The 20283-nt window shown below is 47.7% G+C and overlaps 1 protein-coding gene across 3 annotated transcripts; it reads left to right on the forward strand.

The window, feature by feature from the left end:
- Positions 1–18: 18 nt before the first annotated feature.
- Positions 19–5768, forward strand: Lypd4 (LY6/PLAUR domain containing 4). 3 transcript variants are annotated; one of them, XM_048440518.3, is made up of 6 exons: positions 122–414; positions 3179–3272; positions 3615–3801; positions 4192–4335; positions 4928–5254; positions 5499–5768. In XM_048440518.3, exons 3-6 carry the CDS (start codon positions 3735–3737, stop codon positions 5699–5701), a joined length of 741 nt encoding a protein of 246 aa, XP_048296475.1. In that variant the 5' UTR covers positions 122–414; positions 3179–3272; positions 3615–3734; the 3' UTR covers positions 5702–5768. The 3 variants fall into 3 exon arrangements, with proteins under 3 accessions (XP_048296476.1, XP_048296475.1, XP_048296474.1); XM_048440519.3 differs by lacking the exons at positions 122–414; positions 3179–3272 and adding an exon at positions 19–100; XM_048440517.3 differs by lacking the exon at positions 3179–3272 and having other exon boundaries at positions 123–414.
- Positions 5769–20283: the final 14515 nt, after the last annotated feature.

A 20283-nucleotide genomic window follows, 5' to 3' on the forward strand; every position in this document is an offset into this window, starting at 1 on the left:
CCTTGGTAACAGTCCCACCAGCCAATAGAGCGTCGAGTTGAGTCGCACACACATTGCCTCTCTCCTTCCCTTGCCAGATTGTTCTTCACTCTGGAGGCAGGTAGCCAATGGGGCGTCGAATAACCTCAACCAGAGCGAGGCTGGTCTTGCCCCACCCCCACCGCAGGGCCAACAAGGGCAGGAGGCGTTGACTCATACGCACTGCGCGTGTGCACCCTCACCCACTCGGCTGGCCCTTAGGCCGCTTGAGTTTTCCCTTCCATATCTGGTGTTTAATGCCGTCTCTAGCCTGCCTTGTGCCACACACATCTGGGTTTCAGCGCCGTGTGTCTGTGGCATTCCTGGCTAAAGAAAGAGGCGGAAGTGACTGCTAGCGGGACTGCTATGTGGAGGATGGGTGCTGAAGCGGGAAAGGTAGGTGCTTTGTGCCCAGCCTCGGAGAGTGGGGCTGGAATCGCCTGAATGGCTGGTCACAGAACCTGAGCTTTGATTCAGGAGGAGGGATCCGAAAGGAACAAACACATAAGCGGTTGGCCTTCGAGCGGTACTTATTATCTATCTTATTACGACCTCCGTATCCATCTGATTACTATCCACAGTGATCCCCGTATCCATTTTATCACTATCCACAACTACCCTAGGGGATGGATAATCCCTACTTTTTTGTGAATGAAGAATCAGGCAGAGTTACGACATCGCGCTTAAAATCTCCCAGTTTATGCGGAGTTGGGAGAGACTGCAACTTTGGGTTAGCTTGGAGCGCTAAGCCTGGGAACTTTGTAGCCCTTCCCGCATGGTTTTTAAGCATTTCCCATTCCTGTGAACCCCGATTTTTCACTTTAATTCCCCAAGCTTCCCATAGGCCGCCGTCCTAAAGTGGTTAGTATGTTTCTGATCTTGTGTGTGATCCCTGGAGATGTGTAGTGTTTTGTATACACGCATATTTTGGGGGTGTGGCAATATATATATAAAAGCACTGTGCTTTTAGGGCCAATCCCTGTGCACGTGTACATCTGGAAATGTTTTTGTTTATTTTTTAAAATTTCACATGCATTGGTGTTTTGCGGGCATGTATGTATGTGTGAGGGTGTCAGATCCTTTGGAACTGGAGTTACAGCCAGTTGTGAGCTGTCACGTAGGTGCTGGGAATTGAACTTGGGTACTCCGGAGGAGCAGCCAGTGTTCTTAACTGCTGAGCCATCTGTCCAGCTCATTTTTTAAATTTTTTTTGGACAGGGTCTCAGAACTGACTCTGCAGACCAGGCTGGCCTTGAACTCTGCCTCCCGAATGCTGGGATTAAAGGCAGGCGTCACTACTGCCCAGCTGCACTGAGTACATCCCATCAATTCTTCTAACTGTGTGATATTCCTTGGTGTGCCTCCCTGCAAGTTGTGCACTCCCTTAGTTTCAGGAGGGGTGTTCCTTTTCCCAAACCCATCAATCACAAAAAATAAATCCTCCTCATTTACTGGAGGGTGGAGATTTTCATTATATTTAGCTAGAATATAAGGGAAGTGTGTGTTCATAAACCTAATCTGGCTGTTAGACTTCTCCCTGCAGGAGGCTGGAAACACTGCTGGGAATTCCCACTTCCTCTTTTCCCAGGGGTGGTCTATCCTTCCTTCAACCACTGCATAAACAGCAGAGCAGGGAAGTGTCCTTATTACCAAAGGCCTGTTGGGCCTGTTGACACAGGCAGCCTGCTGGGTGTGTCATGAGGATACATTTTGCAAGATGATTGCATTTCTCAGGTTGCAGTTAGATTTGAGCATCTCCTCCAATGTCTGCTAGCCTTTGTGCCTTTCCTCTTACAGGATAGTTTCTTCACAGGCCTAGCCTTGGCTTGCTCTCTTTTTTCTTGCTGCTGAGATCTTGTTGGCTTGAAGTATTATATATTTTCTTGTGCCAGTTTGCTTTGAATGGTTTATGTGTTTTATGTAGTTTTTGTTGTTTTATGTTGACCCAGGGTTTCATGTAGGATAGGCTTGCCTTGAACTTATATAGTTCAAGGTGATCTGAAATTCTGGTCCTGCAGTCCTTCCCCTTACAAGCTTTGGGATTATATGCTTACGTCACCCTGGTATAGTAACATAAAGCTGACATTGGTGCCCATATTTAGTTTCTTGCAGATTTTATGTGTGTTCCTGTGTGTAAGTGATATGCACCATGGGCGTTATTGTTCGCTTCTAAATGCTTTTTAATTTCCTTAGCAAACAAAGGGATTTGGGAATATGTTAATTAACATCTACTCTCTCACAGGCCTTTTGTACTTGAGACAGGGTCTCATGTAGTGGGTTTGTTTGTTTTTGTTTGTTTGTTTGACTTGGTTGGTCTTAAACTTAGGTCAGCCTCCTGTGTGCTGGGACTACAGGTGTGCAGGTGTGATCCACCATGCTTTGTTTGCAAAGTTCTAATGCTCAATGTAGCATGAATTCTAATGTTTTTTTTCTTTTTCTTTCTTTCTTTCTTTCTTTTTTCCTGAGGCAAGGTTTCACTGTGTAGCTTTGGTGTGGAGCCTGTCCTGGAACTCGCTCTATATACCAGGTTGGCCTCGAACTCACATAGATCTGCTTGCCTCTGCCTCCTGAATGCTGGGTAAAGGTGTGTGCCACCACCGCCCGGCTCTCTAATTGGTCTTAATAATAAAAACTTAGAGTCAGTTATCGGGGTGAAAGCTGAAGGATCAGAGAAGCACAATGGCCGGTCACTAGAGCTCTTTCCTCTACCAATATTCAGACCAAAGGGCGATCTTGTCCTCAGACTGACTGTCTCAGACGGCACTGCCCCTCAGACTGCACTGCCCCTCAGACTGCACTGCCCCTCAGACTGCACTGCCCCTCCGACTGACTGCCCCTCAGACTGCACTGCCCCTCCGACTGACTGCCCCTCCGACTGACTGCCCTTCAGACTGACTGCCCCTCAGACTGACTGCCCCTCAGACTGACTGCCCTTCAGACTGACTGCCCCTCAGACTGACTGCCCCTCAGACTGACTGTCTTGGACTGACTGCCCCTCAGACTGACTGTCTCAGACTGACTGTCTCAGACTGACTGCTCCTTGGTCTATGCTGCTCCTCAGACTGCCCTGAGCTCCTGTCTCTACCTCCCTAGTGCTGGAATTAAAGGTGTGGGATCCCAAGTGCTGGGATAACCATTGTGTGAACTGTTTCTATTTTAGACTGGATCAGTTTCATGTAGCCTAAGGGTGGCCTTGAGCTGGCAGAGATACATCCATCTCCTCCAACCTCCCAACCCCCATCCTAGGATTAAAGGTGTGTGCTACTACTGCCTGGCTTCTAGTGTCTTAGCTCTGCACTCTGATCTTCAGGCAAGCTTTATTTGTTAAAATACAAACAAAATATCATTACACTGCAGTTTGCTTTTTGGTGTCCTCACTTTTGGCTGGAGAACAGCCTGTATGATGGTGGGTCTTTGGAGCAGCACCGTGGTCAGAAGGAAGACCTAGGCAAGGACATGAGAGGTGTGCTTTGAGGCACAGATAATGCTGGGTGTGAATTATTTTGGAGGGGAGACCACAGAGGTAGGAAACCTATGTCATTGAAAGATTCAAGGGAGCCCATACTACAGCAACTAACATGGTCAATTTTCTTTAGGAACAGTGACCCGTAGGCAAATGGACAGAGAATTCAGGGACTGACAAGAACCAAACTTGAGACTCCATAAGAAATTGGCTCCAGACTGATCTGTCACATCCGGGACCCTGACAGAGAAGCATGGGACTCCAGAATTTGCGATCTCTGCAGCTGCTCTGCCTCTTAGAGGCCATCTCTTTATTGCCTTGTATGTCCTGTAGGGACTGCATACTATAAGGCCCCAACACTTGGGAGGCTGGACCTACATACTGGTGGAAGGTGGGCTGAGTCTCCTTAGGGGATAGGCTTTCTGTGTGCTGATGTTAAGAAGGTGATGTGGAAAGCCAGGCATGATGGGTAATGCCTTTAGTCCCAGTACTGGGAGGCAGAGGTAGGTGGATCTCTCTGAGCTCAAGGCCAACCTGATCTATAAGGTGAGTTCCAGGACAGCCAGAACTATACAGAGAAACCCTATATTGAAAAAACCAAAAAGCAAGCAAGCAAACAACAGAACAAAAGAAAAACCCCAAACAAAAATCCCTACAGCAAAAAGAAAGTGGTGGGGAGGCAGATAACTGGAAGAACATTCTCTCTTTAGGGACTGGAGCTCTTTTGTGCTATGAGGCGACAGCTTCGGCCTTCAGAGCTGTGACCCTGCATAAGTGGAACTGGCTTCTCTTGAGGAGCATGGTGTGTAACCTGAAAGAGGGTTGCGAGGAGACGATAGTGTACATTGAGACAGGTGATACACCTCCTTCTGCTCCCCCTTCTGCTCCCCCTCCTTCCTAGCCAGGATTGGGATTACACATGCGTGCGTGCGTGCATACACACACACACACACACACACACACACTCATGAGCACATGTGCACGCACACCTGTATATAATTTGATAGTAAAAGCAAAGTGCTGATTATTATTACCACATGCATCAAATGAAAAGGTATGCTTGTGAAGCACTTCCTGTTTCCTTGAGGACACACAAAGTCAAAAGAAACACGAGTCACTTTAGAGTGACAGCTTTTGGGGAGGTTAAGGAGTAAAAGTGAGGAGTAGGGAACACTGGCTAGAATGGGGTAAGTCTCAGATATCTCTATATCTCAGATATCTTCTAGGATGGAAGTGGACAGGTCCCTGGGGGAGAGGAAGGATGAAGACATAGGAGCCAGGGCAGCAGAGGGGCTCTGGTAAGAAGGACTAGGAGACACAGATAAAGACTTCTCTGCCCCATGCAGGTGCAGTGAGTAGGCACAGGAAATAGAAGGGCTAGGAAGGGAGGCAGCCTGGGAGGGGCCAGTGACACTGATTCCACCTCTCTGACCCCCTGCTTCTCAGGGAACAGCAGGGGAGTTGTGAGCTTTAAAGGCTGCACCTCAGCCTTATCTTATCCCCCACAAATCTCCTACCTCGTGTCTCCACCCGGAGTGACGGTCGCCTCCTACAGCAGGGTCTGCAGGACCTATCTCTGCAACAATATAACCAACTTGGAGCCCTTTGTGAGGCTGAAGGCCAGTGAGCCTAAGTACACAGCGCCTTCTGCCAAATACTGTCCAACCTGTGTGGGCAGGCATGACCAGGAGTGTCTTCCAAACTTTGTCACCACAGAGACCTGCCCCTTCTCTGCCTCTTCGTGTTACAGTTCCACCTTAAAGTTTCAGGCAGGTGAGAGAACAGCTTTTATCAGGTTACTGTCATGTGTACTGTACACCCGAGAGAGTGGCGGGATCCCGAGATGGGACTGCGGGTGCAGGAGACAAGACACATGAACTCTAAGTAAGAAGAGTACGATTCCTGGTGTCCACATCTCGATTGGGAGAGCGGGTGTCCTGATTGGTGAGACCTCTGGGAAGGGAGCAGGATCCTTGGGTCCGGAAGTATCCTTGATTCTATTCTTTCTTCTTTGTAGGGAATCTCAATACTACCTTCCTCATAATGGGCTGTACTCGTGAAACAAACAAGCTTTTAGAACATTTTCAGCATATTGGAAGCATTAGAGTGAGTGAGGTCGTCAACATCCTAGACAAGTCCGAGACTGTTGGTGCAGGGCACTGTAGTCAAGGTCCTCCGTGGAGCATCCTCTTAAGCCCTCTGCTCATCTTCAGAGACTGACCACCCAGCGAGACTGGACACATACCAGATCCCCTTGTCTATGGAATAAAACATGGAATTATCCTTGCACTTTGTCCTGTGGTCTGTGAGAGGGTAGAGGTGCAGAGAGCAGAGAAGGGCCCAGCATGTGTAGGGAGGGGACACAGGAACAGAAGAGTCTGAGAGTGTGGTTCCTAGATTACGGCTGCTTTCTACTTGGGAGCCAATCCTTAGGAGATGAGAACTGGTGTGGAAGAACTCAGTTAAGAGCTGGCGAAGAAGGAAGTTGTGCGTCACCATCCACAAAACTCCTCCCCTTGGAACTCAGGTCTGGAAAGATGCTTCTGTAGGCAGGAAGGCTGCTGCCACCCAGGCCATCCACCTCCTCCCTTCTCTGGATGGAAAAATCACAGCTTTGGCCAGCTATCTCCCTCCCGCCTTCCCTCCCTCCCTCCCTCCCTCCCTCCCTCCCTCCCTCCCTCCCTCCCTCCCTCCCTCCTTTCCCCTTCTCTTCATTTCCTTCCTTTCCTTTCCACTCCATTCCCATCCTTCCTCTACCCTGGAGCTGGCGTTTAATCTAGGACTTGAACATGCAAGACCAGACCCCTCCCAGCTCCCGGAGTTCTTTAGATAAACGTATTTTCTTCCAGTGGAACCTCACAGCACTTTATGTACTTTGTGGTACTTACTGCACAGAATTAGAAAAAAATAAGGCAGATGTGGAGTCCTAGAACTCCCTTTGTAGACCAGGCTGGACTTGAACTCACAGAGATCTGCCTGTCTCTGCCTCCCAAGTGCTGGGATTAAAGGCATGAGACCCCATGCTTGAATTTTTCTTCCGTTTTTCAATCCTCAAACCAAATCATTTATCATTAATATCTTTGGCTGTTGTGAACCGTGTGAGGATAGGTATAGGGCAGTGTAGGAGCCAGCAGAGGACTCCTGACGAGGATGCCATCACCCTGGGAATGTGAGTTTATGGCCATCACTGGCAAGCAGAGCACAATAATACTGGTGGGTAGGCATGGGCAACAAGGATAGAGTGAGAACATTGAGCACAGGGACACCTAGACACAGGGGGAGAGCAGTAGATAACATAGAATATGCTTAGGTGATTCTTAGCTATGAGAAATAGGGCTGGAATTCTGGGCCATTGTGGAGACCAGGCTGAAGGCTTCCTACTTCACTGCTCAGGCCCTGGGCTGGTAGGCAAGACACACTGAGGTGGGACTGAGTAGCAGTCCTTATAGCCACCTAGGGGAACTTGTGACAGCATCTTCAGATCCTAAGGCTGAATTGTGCCTCCACGGTTCTTGTTACTAAGTTACTAAGGTACTGTAGCTTCAGGAATTATGTACTGTAGCTTCAGGAATTATCGTTTAACCAAGATGGCCTGGCCACAGTTTACCATTTCCCCACTCTTATTAGGTAGTTGAAAAGATGGGGCATAATTTTTGTTTTTGTAACTGTTCACCCCTCCCCCTGCTCTGCACTGCTGGACAAGGGCACTATCTTCATTTGGGAGCTCTTGCGACAGTCTTGGGTATAGAACATTTCAGAGGGAGAGGATACTGTGAGCGAGGGCCCCCAAGCTCACTATTATATGTCTGGCTGCTTAACATTCTTCCTTCAAGAGTTGGGACCCTAAGGTCATATAGGAGATAAACATTAAGTTACTTCCTACTCTCCCTGGCTGAAATAGAGGCATCAAAGCGTTTAGGGTCTCCACCTTTGCTGACTTGCAGGTTTTAGGGGATGATCAAAGGGACCCACTTAGGGAGATGGTCCCAAGACCATCTGAGTGCTGACCAACAATGGAATGGTGGGTTTGGTATGTTTGATTTTGTAGGTCTTCAGCAGAATCATTAGGAATATGCAAATGGCATTTTATTTGAGGAGGCAATCTGCTTGGTCTGTCAGCAGCCTGTGTTCAATGTTTATTTAGTGAAGCCTTTATTATTTGTTTATTTTTATTTTATGTACATTGCAGTGGTTATCAGGTCTTCTGGAACTGGAATTACAGACAGGTGTCAGCTACCATGTGAGTTCTGGGATTTGAATCCGGGTCCTCTGGAAAAACAATCAGTGCTCCTAACTGCTGAGCCATCTCTCGTGAGCCAGCCACACGAAGAGGCCTTTAACACCTGGGTGTCCTAAATTAACCGTTTCCTTCTTTCCTTCCTTCCTTCCTTCCTTCCTTCCTTCCTTCCTTCCTTCCTTCCTCCCTTCCTCCCTCCCTCCCTCCTTCCCTCCCTCCCTCCCTCCCTCCCTCCTTCCCTCCCTTCTTCCTTCTTCCTTCTTCCTTTCTTTTCTGTTAAGGCCAATGCCCTGGCTTTCAGGATCCCTCTGGCTCCTTTAGCCTTTCTTTTGGCAGTGGTGCCACCTGCTGGGGATGAGTCAAGACCTCTGCCAATGCTTTCCTTCAATGTTCTCTCTACAGAATACTCAGGGATTAGAGTTCATCTGTGTGGTCTTCATGGCCTCTTAGATCTAGAAAACATAAGAGACTCCCCAGAGCTACAGGACTTTTCGAGAAACGTGCCACAGTTTCCTGGGACTTAGAGTTAAAATATTGTTTCTTTTAGGCGCTCTGTCCACATAGGCATAAAGTTTGCCCTATGTCCACGTAAGTATAAGGTTTGTGCTCTGTCCACGTAGGTGTAAAGTTTGCCCTCTGTCCACGTAGGTGTAAGGTTTGTCCTCTGTCCACGTAGGTATAAGGTTTATGCTCTGTTCACGTAGGTGTAAGATTTGTACTCTGTTCACATAGGTGATGGGGAATCTCAGCCAATCACATTCGGCCTAAGGTGTGGCCATTCGGGCTATAAAAGATCGAAGTGCCTTGCCCCCTGCCCCTTCGGTTTTCCTGCTCCATTGGTGTTCTTGGGATCCCGGGTCTTGTAAGTTTTCCCCTTTTTATTGAAAGCTATATCTTTTATATAGTATTGGTCTGTTTATTCTATCGATCGACCACGCCTGCTACACATAGGCGTAAGGTTTGTGCTCTTTCCACGTAGGTATAAGGTTTGCGCTCTGTCCACGTAGGCATAAGGTTTGCACTCTGTTCACGTAGGCGTAAGGTTTGTGCTCTGTCCACGTAGGTGTAAGATTTGTGCTCTGTCCACATAGGTGTAAGGTTTGCAGAGGTGGTTGTTAAATACCCAGAAGGTGGTTACACCAGTCTAGTACTTTACCCTTTGCATAACATTTAGGTAAAGCTTAACAAAATCAAACCCTTGAAAATAAATCTTCTTTAAACATTTTGTTCTTTAAGCCATCCTTGTAAATGGCAGTGAACAGATCACTAACAGAATTCTGAGGGTTTAGATATTTGACTGGATACAATGAAAAAAAAAGATTTAGTTTTTATATTTGGTGTGTGGGTGTTTGTTGGGAGGCCCTACTGATCAGAGGTTGTAGTCTATCCTGGCCTGGCAACTCTTCCTGAGCTCTCCCTCTCCCCACAGCAGGGAGGCTTCCTGCTCTCTCCCTGACCTTATCTAGAGACTGACTTTCCTCTAGTGCGACCCTTGACACAGTCCCCTGCAGAGGCTTTCCCCTTGACGGCCATCTTTTATGTCTCCCCTCACTCTGGAATGAAGTTGTGTTGTCTCAATGACAATGTCTCTGGGAAGGCTGTTTCTGTTGAGTACATGGGCCGTACAAAGTCTCTGTACTTCCTCCCCTTTGTCCTCGTGGACTGGTGGCCAATGGACTGCAAGGGAAAAGGGGACACCACAGGTGTTTTGTCTGAATGTGCATGTCTGAGTACCAGTTATGTGCATGGTATCTTCAGAGGTCAAAGGGCATTGGATCCCCCTGGAACTGGATTTACAGGGTGGTTGTGAGCCACTATGTGTGTGTTGGGAATGAAGAACCCAGGTCTGGAAGAGCAGACTGTGCTCTTTTTTTTGTCTTTTTAAAATTGATTTTATTGAGCTATACATTTTTCTCTGCTCCCCTCCCTTCCTCTCCTTTCCCCTACAATCCTCTCCCGTGGTCCCCATGCTCCCAGTTTACTCAGGAGATGTTGTCTTTTTCTACTCCCCATGTAGGTTAGATCCATGTATGGCAGACTGTGCTCTTAACCACCGAGCCATCTCTCCCAAAGATGCGTGTGTGTGTGTGCGTGTGTTTGTGCATTGTGAATATGTGCCACTGATATGCTTGCAAGTGCTCATGGAGGCCAGAAGAGGGTGTCGGGGTTACAGACAGTAACAAGCTGAGGGATGAGAGTGCTGGGGCTCAAAGGTAGCAGATGAAGGAGGCAAGTGCTTTAACTTAGTCTATATGACTTTAAATATGTCTTCCCCTAATGGTTGTTTAAGTAAGGTCTTACCTTACTTAAATGAACAAACAGACCTAATGTTTTCTTTGCCTATCATCTTAATAAAATCAAATTATTATCCTTTTATCACCGAGAAACAAACAATCTAGCAAAACTCTTAAATATTTTAAAAACATAAAAGGATTTAGAGAGAACAGTCCTTTCCCTAGTGCTGGAGGGAGTCATCTTCAGTCTAATGGTCTCATCTGGCTATCAGAATACAACACAGTGGCCTGGGTACATGCACATTGTCCCTAGCATACACAGACCACCCTAAGGAAGAAGTACCGCAGTGTACATCTCAGAGAGAAGGCCACAGGGGAAGATGACTTTAAAAACACTAACCACTTCTCAGTTGCTAAGAAGAATATAAAATTGCTGTGTGCAGGAACTTTCTGTCAAAGAACATAGACACAACATAATCTCCCCCCCCCCCTTAAGAGTTAACCCACATGTCTGTCGATGTTCTGCACAGGAAAACACGCCTCAGGAAGGCTTTCTGTGCTAGAGACTTTAGAAGACGCACCCAACCCGCTTTGTCATGTAGCCCGTGGTCCCCTGGCCATTGTCCCCTCTCGCTCCTTGACAGCCTTCCATCTGCCGATGTCCACCCTCACTTGAGCATGGCTCCCGTCATTCTCTAAGCAACCTGCCAGTCTCCTACATGATAGGCTGAGTCTTGTCTGAACCCCTCTGCCAGGTGTCTGGACTGTGGTGCTGGGCAGAGGAGGGGACAGAGTGAGATTCTAGAGCCTGCACCTCTAACTGCTTGAATGGAGCCCTTCCTTTGAAGGCCAGAGCAGGTTCAGATGAGGAGAAACAAGGGAGAGGGGTATGGCCCCTTCCTCCTTTGGAACTCACTCACCCGCTCCTTTAACCTCCTTTTGAGTGGGCAGAATGCAGGTGCGCAGGCTGAGGATGAAAGCCGTACAGCTCCTGTCTGCTGCACGAGGAGCTAAGGGCACAAACGTGATCTCACACTTGAGGCTGCAAGAGTGCCCAGTCTCTCCAGAGATATCTGAGAGGAAGCAGGCAGTGAAAGTGGCGGGGCTTACCTCATTGGGAGACTTGTCATGGGGCTGTGACCTGCGGAAGCAAGAGAAGAGTCACCAGAGCCGGAAGTGCAAAGCTGATCTAGACTTGCGATTTGGAGCTGAAGGAGGTGGCAGGCGGTGGCGGCAGATGTGGGGTAGGGTGTGGGGGGGTGATGCTCATGGCCAGTTAGAAGATTTGCATCCTAGAGTCTGCCTTGCAGACTCAGGTTTTTAGGACCAGAAGAGAGGTGACAAGGACAGAGCCCTGGATTATTCAGTCCAGGAGTTCTCCCAGCTCACAAAGCCTTGATTATCCCCCTTCCTCAGTGGTGTTTGTCAGTGACGTGCTCCTGTGACAAGGAGGTGCACAGTGCCCCGTGACACCCGGACCCACACAGCAGAGAGTCTCCTAAGGGAGAATGGACGTCCATGACCTTCACACGCAGCAGGGAGGGCATCAGGATGAGGAACTTGCTCCTGGACACGTGGTTCCCTGAGGCCAGTCTAGCCTAGGTGGACTGAGTCTTCCTTCAGCACTGACTTGGTCCCCATGGATGGAGGGGGACGGTGAGGACCTACAGCCCCTGAGGGCTGGTCTTGTACAGTGTTTGTTTAACTAAGTAAAGATGTGCTGCTGTTTTACCTCGCCTGCCAAGGTGCCTGATTGGTCCAAGAAAAGCTGAATGCCCAGTGGTGAGGGAGGAGGTATAGGTGGGGCTTCTGGGCAGGGAGACCAAGTTGGAGGAGGAATTTAGGCTCAAGAAAGAAAGAAAGACCAGGGGCCAGCGGGCCAGACATGGAGGAAACAGAAAAGTAGGACATACAGAAGGAAAGCAAGCCCCGAGGCAAAATGTAGATGAGAAAAAACAGTTTAAGGGCACAGTTTAAGGGAAGGAGCTAGTGGGGCAAGCCTAAGCTATAGTGCAGCATTTGTAATTATTAATAAGCCTCCACGTCTTCATTTGGGAGCTGGTTGCTGGCCCAAAGAAAATGGCACCTACAGGCTGGGAAGAGAAGATCTACTGTGTTAAGTCAGACAGGAGACAGTGGCTGGTGTCCAGGATGCCAGGGAAGGTCGGGCAGGTGGTGGAACCTTCTGGATTCCCTAGGGTCAGTGCCTTTACCTACTGTGGGTTGATGGTGTCCAGTTGTCCTCACTGAGCATTCTCTTACTTCTTGCCCTAAATAAATGGGAGACACAGTCACTGTTGTTCGGCTGCTGAGCTGGGACGGACCCTGGGAGCCGATGATCCTGGGAGCTGCTGGGTGTCCGTGCTGTGCCTTCACAGCAGGGCTGCCCCTGCCCCTCCTCGGGTCTGACCCTGTCACTGTCAAGTTTGCTGTCTTTCTAACTGGTGCTGTGATGCTACTCTGGTGGAGTGGGATGCGCCGAGTCCTGAAGATCGCTTCTCTTCAGACCCACACCCCCTTTGTCTCCCATGGGCAGGTTCCTTTTTGTCCTGGTTGTCCCAGGGGACCCTGATGCTTGTCTCTCTGGATCCTTTGTTGGCTGACACATTCTCCTGCTGCTCTTTTTCTTTTTCCGTTCCTTTTGTTCTTTTTGCTTCTTCTTGTGTTTTTCTTTATGGCTCTTGATTTTCTGACTGGGAGACAGAGAAAACAATGGGTCTTTTGTTCTAAGTAACATGGGTATGGGAATGACCATGACCGGCAGAGTGGGGTTTTAGGGAGTGGGAAGGCAAGGATTTAAGGATGCCAAGAATTAGTGAGAAGCCAGTACTTAGGAAAGGCAAGAAGAAATCCAGGCTAGAGACAGACGAGGTGAGGAAAACCTTTTCCTTTTCCAAGCAGGGAGGAAATAGAAGAGGAAATGTCACCATACTTGTGAAGTTTCTTGAAAAACGTGAAGTATGCCAGGCTTCCTAGGATAGCCAGTCCAGCCAGAACTTCAACAGCCAAGGCAGCAGCAATAGGGGTTGACATCTGAAAATTTCTTTTCGATCTGTCCTGGAAGGATATCAAGAAGGAAGAAAGAATCAGCGTAGAGCCTTTTACAGCAGGTACCCGGGGAAGCTCACTCAGCATGGGATGTGATCCCTGTCTGTCCCTTCTCGAGTGTGCTTTCTGTAAGAAGGTTGGCTGGGCCAGGAGAGGTGTGAGTTTGGATGACAAAGTGAACTCTAGAGCAGCCTGGGTTCAAGAGAGAAACCCTGTCTCAAAAAACCAGATTGAGAATCCCAACCAGAATACTCCTTTGTCCGACTGCATTCCTGTAACTAAATGATTTTTTTTACGTTTATTAATTTGTTTTGTGTCTGTGTACTGCGTGTATTTGGGCATGTGCCACGGACTGTGTGAGGACATCAGAGGATGACTGTGGGAGTCTGGTCCTGGGGACTGAACTTAGGTGGTTATGCTGGACTGCGGGCACCTTTGCCTGCTGAAGCATCTCGACTGCCCCTCAGTTACTTCTGACAAGAGTCCTGGGAGTCGAATGCAGGAAAAGACCCCTTTCCAAAGACGATGTTTAGAAAATCAGATATCCACTCTGCCAAATAGTTTTCCCTAGTACCACCTACAAAAACAGTGCTAAACATATCTAAATCACAGAACTAAAACCTCTAAAGCTTTTAGAAAAAGGTAGATGCTTTATGACATTGGATTTGGCTGTGTTTTCTTGACTGCGACAGCAAAGCAGAGGTGTCAAAAAATAAATTTGGCTTCCTGAGAAGGAAAATCTTCTGGGCATCGAGGGCTTGCCAGCCACCTGATTTTGTACTTGGTGGGCTTTATTTGCATGCTATGTAAATTGTTCAGATGCGGGCTTCTACCTCATGAAAACCAGGTCCTAGGGTGGACCTCTGCAGAGCCATGAAGGCCCTCTGCTTGTCCCATGTTTCTTCCCGAACCCAGCTGTCTGTGGCTTAGTAAACTGGCTACTGAACACTACCTCTGCATCCCCAACTTTCTTAGAAATAGTTGGCCTGGGGCTGGAGAGGTGGCTCAGTGGTTAAGAGCACTGACTGCTCTTCCAGAGGTCCTGAGTTCAATTCTCAGCACCCATATGGCAGCTCACAACTGTCTGTAACTCAAGTTCCAGGGAATGTGACACCTTCACATCAATGTACATAAAATAAAATTAAATAAATTGTTAAAAAAGAAATAGCTGTCCTGTCGTCTTCCATATCCTGATATTGCTGGGGATTTTGTGTGACGGTAATAGTGTTCTTAATAGCTCATATCAGCCAGTCAGCCCCAGACTAATTTCTGTCATAGTCCCTCAGGCTGTAGAGGCTATAGCTTTTGGCTCAGTACGAATGGGTGGTTACAGAGCTCAGTTTCTCCACTTCCCTGGTACTCAGACCGATCCCTCCATCCTCAGACCAGAATCCTCATAATCTAGGCTCTGATTGGAGCTTTTGTTGTTTGTTTAGAAACCTTTCCCAATTCAAGCAGTTCAGGGACCGAGTATTCAGGATCATCATAGTTTTTGGTATTGAACCTCCCTTAAGGCTCCTGTGTGCTAACACTTGCGATGCCCTGTGTTAGAGGTCAGACGTGAATGGAGTCTATCTCTCCCTCCGCCTACTCTTTCTTCTTACTCTCAGTTGATCCCATGGGTTCTCTGTGCAGCTGTAAGCTTGAAATAAACTTTCTTCTATCACTGCCTTGGTCACTGTGTCTTCACAGTGACAGAAAAGTAACCGAGACACCACCCCATGCCAAGAAGAAGAAGATGGCTTCTCAGAGATTCTGCCAAACGGACATGCCATTCTCAGTGTGCTTGGTTTTGGTTTTGTGCCTTACTACCTATTACGTGCACTGTGCAACCACAGGTATATCAAACAGGTGTGCCATCCCATGTCCCACGAGGACAGCTAGCCATCATGTAAATGCGTCATGGACTTTCCACCGTCACAGTGGTCAGCCTCGGTTGCCCCTTGCAAGAGGCCTTGCAATCGTCTTTCCTCAACTCATCTTTGGTTCTGTCAGCCCCTGTTCAGATGCCAGCTGTGTTGTGTGAATTCTCCAGAGGAGATGTTAACAGATGGCAGATCAACCTGACCAGACTGTTTGCTCAAGTCTAGTTTACTGAGGCAGGGAGTGTTTTTTAGGGCTACAAACACACTCCCCTTCCACTGCCTGGGATGCAGAGTGAGTCCTTCTAAAAACCCACCCAGCAACAAATAAAGCAGGGTACTATTAGACCCAGTAATTGCGTATCTGGGTGTATGTCCAGGAGAGTTGGATACATTGGTGCAGGGATGCCCACGGACACCACCCTGGCAACTATCACACACCCCCCCCACTGATGGATGAACAATAAGGAGATGTGGCAATCCACACACCGGTACAACCATAAAATAGGAAACTATTGTCTCAAAAAAAATGAATTGAGCATGGTGGCTTATGCCTACATTTGTATTATTCAAGAGACTGGAGCAGGAGGATTGAGAACTCAGACTAGAACGAAAAAAAATTAGATTCCTGTTTCAAACGAAACAAAATGGTAACTTATGATATGCGGCACATAATGGATAAGCTCCCCAAGTGTTGTGCTAGGTGAAGAAAAGCCATGTGAAAGGACTGTTCATGTGGTACTCTGCCCACGTGAGTCGGGTAGCTGGATAATTGTAGACTGGTAGTCACAGGGCTGAAGGAGGAGGGATGGGAGCTTTGTCTTTATATGAGACTGCATGTGTTCATGCGCACACATCTGTGTGGAAACCAAAGGCTGAAGTCGAGCTCGTCCACAGCCACTTCTCCACTTGTTTTCTTTCTCTTCCTTTTTTTTTTTAAAGATTTATTTATTATGTATACAACATGCCTTCCATGTGTGCCTGCAGGCCAGAAGAGGGCACCAGATCTCATTACAGATGGTTGTGAGCCACCATGTGGTTGCTGGGAATTGAACTCAGGACCTCTGGAAGAACAGTCAGTGCTCTTAACTTCTGAGCCATCTCTGCAGCTCTCTCTTCCTTTTTTGGAGACAGAGTCTCCTGTAAACCTGTAGCTCACCTGTTGGCGGGATTGGCTGGGCAGTAAGCTCTGGGAATCTCCCTGTTTCTACCTTGCCATTTCTTGCCACACCCTGGTTATACATGTGTGTTATGATTCACACGTATGCTTGTCACTGTTTGTTCCCAGAGTTAACATTTAATGGCTCTAAAGGCTTGTATGTTAAAATGATAAAGTTATGGGGATGGACCATGGCTACACAGCATTACAAATGTACCTGCCACCACTGAAAATAGCTAAGGCAGGATATATCATATGTTTACTATAAAATCAGCACACAGAAAAGAATCTGTGCAAGGTCACACTGTGAGTGACAGACACAGGAGAAGAAACAATAAGAGTTGGGTGGTGGTGACTCACACCTTTAATCCCAGCATTTGGGAGGCAGAGTCGGACCTGTGACTCTGTGAGTTTGAGGCCAGCCTGGTCTTCAGAGTGAGTTCCAGGACAGCCAGGGCTACACAGAGAAACCTTGTCTCAAAAAATAAAAGAAAACAAAAAACAAAACAAAACAAATAAACAAAACCAACCAACCAACCAAACAAAAAGAAACAAGATCCATCAAGATTTCTTCATTCACAGATCCATCCATAGCCCTGGATCAAACCAAAACAGTTAGACATATTTTTTTTTTAATGTGTAGCCCAGGTTGGCCTCGAACTCATGATCCTCCTGCCTCTGCCTCCTTCAGCAAATCCTACCGGCGTGCGCCACCACAACCGGCAGCAGTTAGACATATTCAGGAGAATCCAGATGTGGGTGCACATCTGTAAGAGCAGCACCTGGGAGGTGGAGGCAGGAGGATCAAGAGCTGAGGACAGTCATCACTGACGTACTGTGAGGATACCTGGGCTGCATGAGACACTGTCCTCCCAAAACCAAAAGATCCCAACAAACAAAACATTCCAGAACGATTGTCCATGCACTGTGAACGGCACAGGCATTTCCGGGCATCGCTTCTCACTAACAGAGCAGCTCTTTGCCTAGCGCTGCTCTGTATCACGACGTGCAGTATGTGGGACAGCATCCATCCACAGGGTCTGATATCAGTGCTTCCTGGAGCCAGTTACCCATGGATACCCAGGACCTCATGCCTGACTCAGAGCTCAACCCTTAACCACTTGCTAATTGGGTTTACAGTCTTGGTTTTATTTACTTTTAAACACTTTAGAGACAGGGTCTTGCTCTGTAGCCCAGGCCGGCCTTACTCTCCATTCTCCTGCCTCAGCCTCCTGAGTGTGGGGTAGTAGGTGGGTGCTACACTGCCTCACTGTCCCGGTGTCTCAGGTGACAGTCTCCCCTGTGCTGTCATCCATGTTGCACATTATCAGTAGGGACCCCTCCCCCCCTGCAGTCAGAGGCCTTAGTGGAAAAACAACTATCTGAGTTGGATCCCTATAACCCAGATAGAGGTGGGAGAGAAGAACCCACTCCATAAAGCTGCCTTCTGACCTCCACACATGCACCATGGTACTGTGTGCTACTCAATAATAATAAAATAAAAATTTGGGGCTGGAGAGATGGCCCAGTGGTTAAGAGTACTGGCTGCTTTTCTAGTTTTAATTCCCAGTACCCCACATGGCAGCTCACAATTGTCTGTAATAAGTTCCAAGTGATTTTTTTCTTTTCTTTCTTTCTTTCTTTCTTTTTCTTTTTCTTTCTTTCTTTTTTTTTTTTTTTGGTTTTTCAAGACAGGGTTTCTTTGTAGCTTTGGAGCCTGTCCTGGAAATAGCTCTTGTAGATCAGGCTGGCCTCAAACTCACAGAGATCTGCCTGCCTCCACTTCCTGAGTGCTGGGATTAAAGGTGTGTGCCACCACTGCCTGGCTGCTCCAAGTGATAATATATATATATATATATATATATATATATATATATATATTCTCCTGTCAAAACACCAATGTAGATAAAGTAAAAATAAATAAATCATTAAAAAAGAAAAAAAATTTAAGAAGTCCCCTACAAGAAGTGCTAGGAGAGAACTTGGGTCACTCACAGAGTACACCCAGACTGACTGGGTCACTCAACCTGGAAATGAAGGTGTTGGAGACCTCACACTGGTAGGCCCCAGCGTCCTTCTTTGTGATAGGGCTTATGATGAGCCTTCTGTTGTCCCAGGGGAGCACTGTCCTGTCCGTGGCCTTCATTCTCTCCTTGTTGAATGTTCATCGTATGGAGACTCTGGGATTCTCCAACACGCAGGCCAGGGCCACAAAGTGACGTTCTGGGACAGTCTTATTTCTGATCTGGATATGAGGCTTTGGCAAGTTCTCTGAGAGCAAACAGAAGAGTTTTTCTGTAGAGGTTTCAGCCTGCTCTTGGGGGCTGGAGTGTAAATTGTAAGATGGCCTGGATGTTGTCTCCAGTTTTGGAGATGTCCAGTTTTGGTTCAGGAGACAGTCTATAGGAAGAGTGAGGGACCCACTTGAACCCCCATTCATCTACTGTGTCCCCCGACTTGTCTGTAGGGCATGTCCCTAGCTTTCCTATCAAGAATCTCTTCTAGACTCCAATGTCCAATGCCTTCCCCATCAGGGAACAGTTTCCTTCTTTTAAACACTCAATTGTAAATTTCCAAACAAAAGAATGCGTTTTGTTATGACCCTTCCAAGAAATAGATGCCGTTAAACTCGGCTCACACACCTCCTGCCGTGACTCTCATTTGTCCCTCCCATCTTTCTGGTCACTCCATCCTGCCAAATTGTCTCCCTTCACTTCTCATGTTCATAGACACATCCATCCATCATAGACACATACACATCCAACAATTGTGTATGTTGTCAGTAAAGCCACAGTGAGCACGGGTGTGCAGGTACCTCTGTGGTGTGCCAGCTTAGAGGTTTTTGGAGCATACATGCAATTATGTGGAGTCTTGTTTTTGGTTTTGAAGACTCTCTACTGTTCCCATAGGCTCCATATAGTAATTTAAATCCCCACACACAGTATATAAAGACCCAATTTTCATTTCTAGTCTGTTGATCATGTCTCATGATCAGTGGGCCAGGGCAGGGGTACTTTGTGCTTCCCTCACCAAGATTGGGGTTCCAGGTGCCTGCTGCCTTACCTGGCTTTCTGTGGCTGCTGGGAATCTAATGTGTTCCCACCTGTTTGCAATGGCAAATGCCTTATTGGATGAGCCATCTCACTGTACTCGTCCACGTTTCCTTTCCCACAGCGCAGCACATTTACTACAGCGCACAGCTCGTCTTCAGAGCTAGGACGCAGCTTCAAGACAACTGCCCCAAGGCTCACTTTCCCCATTATCGTACTCCTGGCTCTATTGAGGCTCTGGCATTGATTCACTTCAGACTTTACTGAGATTCAGGAAAGGTCGTTCAGGGTAATTCTCTACCCATCCTGTCGTACTCTAAATGGAGTCAATACAGAGCCAGTCACCAGGGCAGGAGCAGAACTGGGGAGAGCTGTGAACTCCTGCCCACCATCTTTCTGTTGGGGGTGATGTATTTCCATCCCAAAGGTGAGCATGTCCCGTGTCTGGGTGTTCCCTCATGGAGAGTGTAAAGGAGAAGAGGAGACGTGAGGATGACATGGCCCCATCCTCCTCCTCTTCCCTGAGCAGCTCTAACACGGCCTGAGGCTTGTGGGACTTAGAACCCCAACTCAGCAGAGAGAAGTCAGAGTATTTAGGGGAGGAGGGGCTCCTGGATTAAGGTGCTTTAGGGGAGGACCAGGGTTTGCTTGCAACTGTGGACATGGGCCGTGGAGTTCCTTTTTTGGGGGTGGTGGTTCGAGACAAGGTTTCTCTGTGTAGCTTTGGCTAATGTCCTGGATCTCGCTCTGTTAGACCAGACTGGCCTCAGACTCACAGAGATCTTTCTGTCTCTGCCTCCCAAAGTGCTGGGATTAAAGGCATGCACCACCACCACCTGACTCCTCCCTCCTCTTTACAGAAAACTAGACTGTACCCCAGAGATTGATCCTGATGTTACAAGAAGCTACTTACCCATTATTGTAACTTCTTTGATTTTGAAATAATCACAGCCAGTTGTTGGTTATTGACGAGGCAGGTATAAAATCCATTATTACTTACGCTGAGCTTGTGGATAAACAAGCTAAACCTCTTGTTTAGATTTCCAGAGTTCTCCATTGATATTCCAGGAATGCCATGCTTCGGGGTAAGAGGTTGCCTGGCAGGATAGCCATAGGCTTTTCCCTTCCACAAAGTATTTGTCTGGGGGAAATATTTTGGGGGTATCTCAGCCATCTGGAGGAAAGAGGAAGGCACATGATGCCATGAAGGAA

This window comes from Myodes glareolus, chromosome 1 (assembly GCF_982192425.1).
Source record: "Myodes glareolus chromosome 1, mMyoGla1.1, whole genome shotgun sequence".
NCBI lineage: Eukaryota > Metazoa > Chordata > Mammalia > Rodentia > Cricetidae > Myodes > Myodes glareolus.

Excerpts from the sequence above, each read along its gene's own strand:
- Lypd4 (XM_048440519.3), top strand. The coding sequence starts at position 3,735 with ATGGGACTCCAGAATTTGCGATCTCTGCAGCTGCTCTGCCTCTTAGAG. Across the intron at positions 4,336-4,927 it reads GATAGTGTACATTGAGACAG|GGAACAGCAGGGGAGTTGTG; the intron begins GTGATACACCTC and ends CCTGCTTCTCAG. Across the intron at positions 5,255-5,498 it reads CACCTTAAAGTTTCAGGCAG|GGAATCTCAATACTACCTTC; the intron begins GTGAGAGAACAG and ends TCTTCTTTGTAG.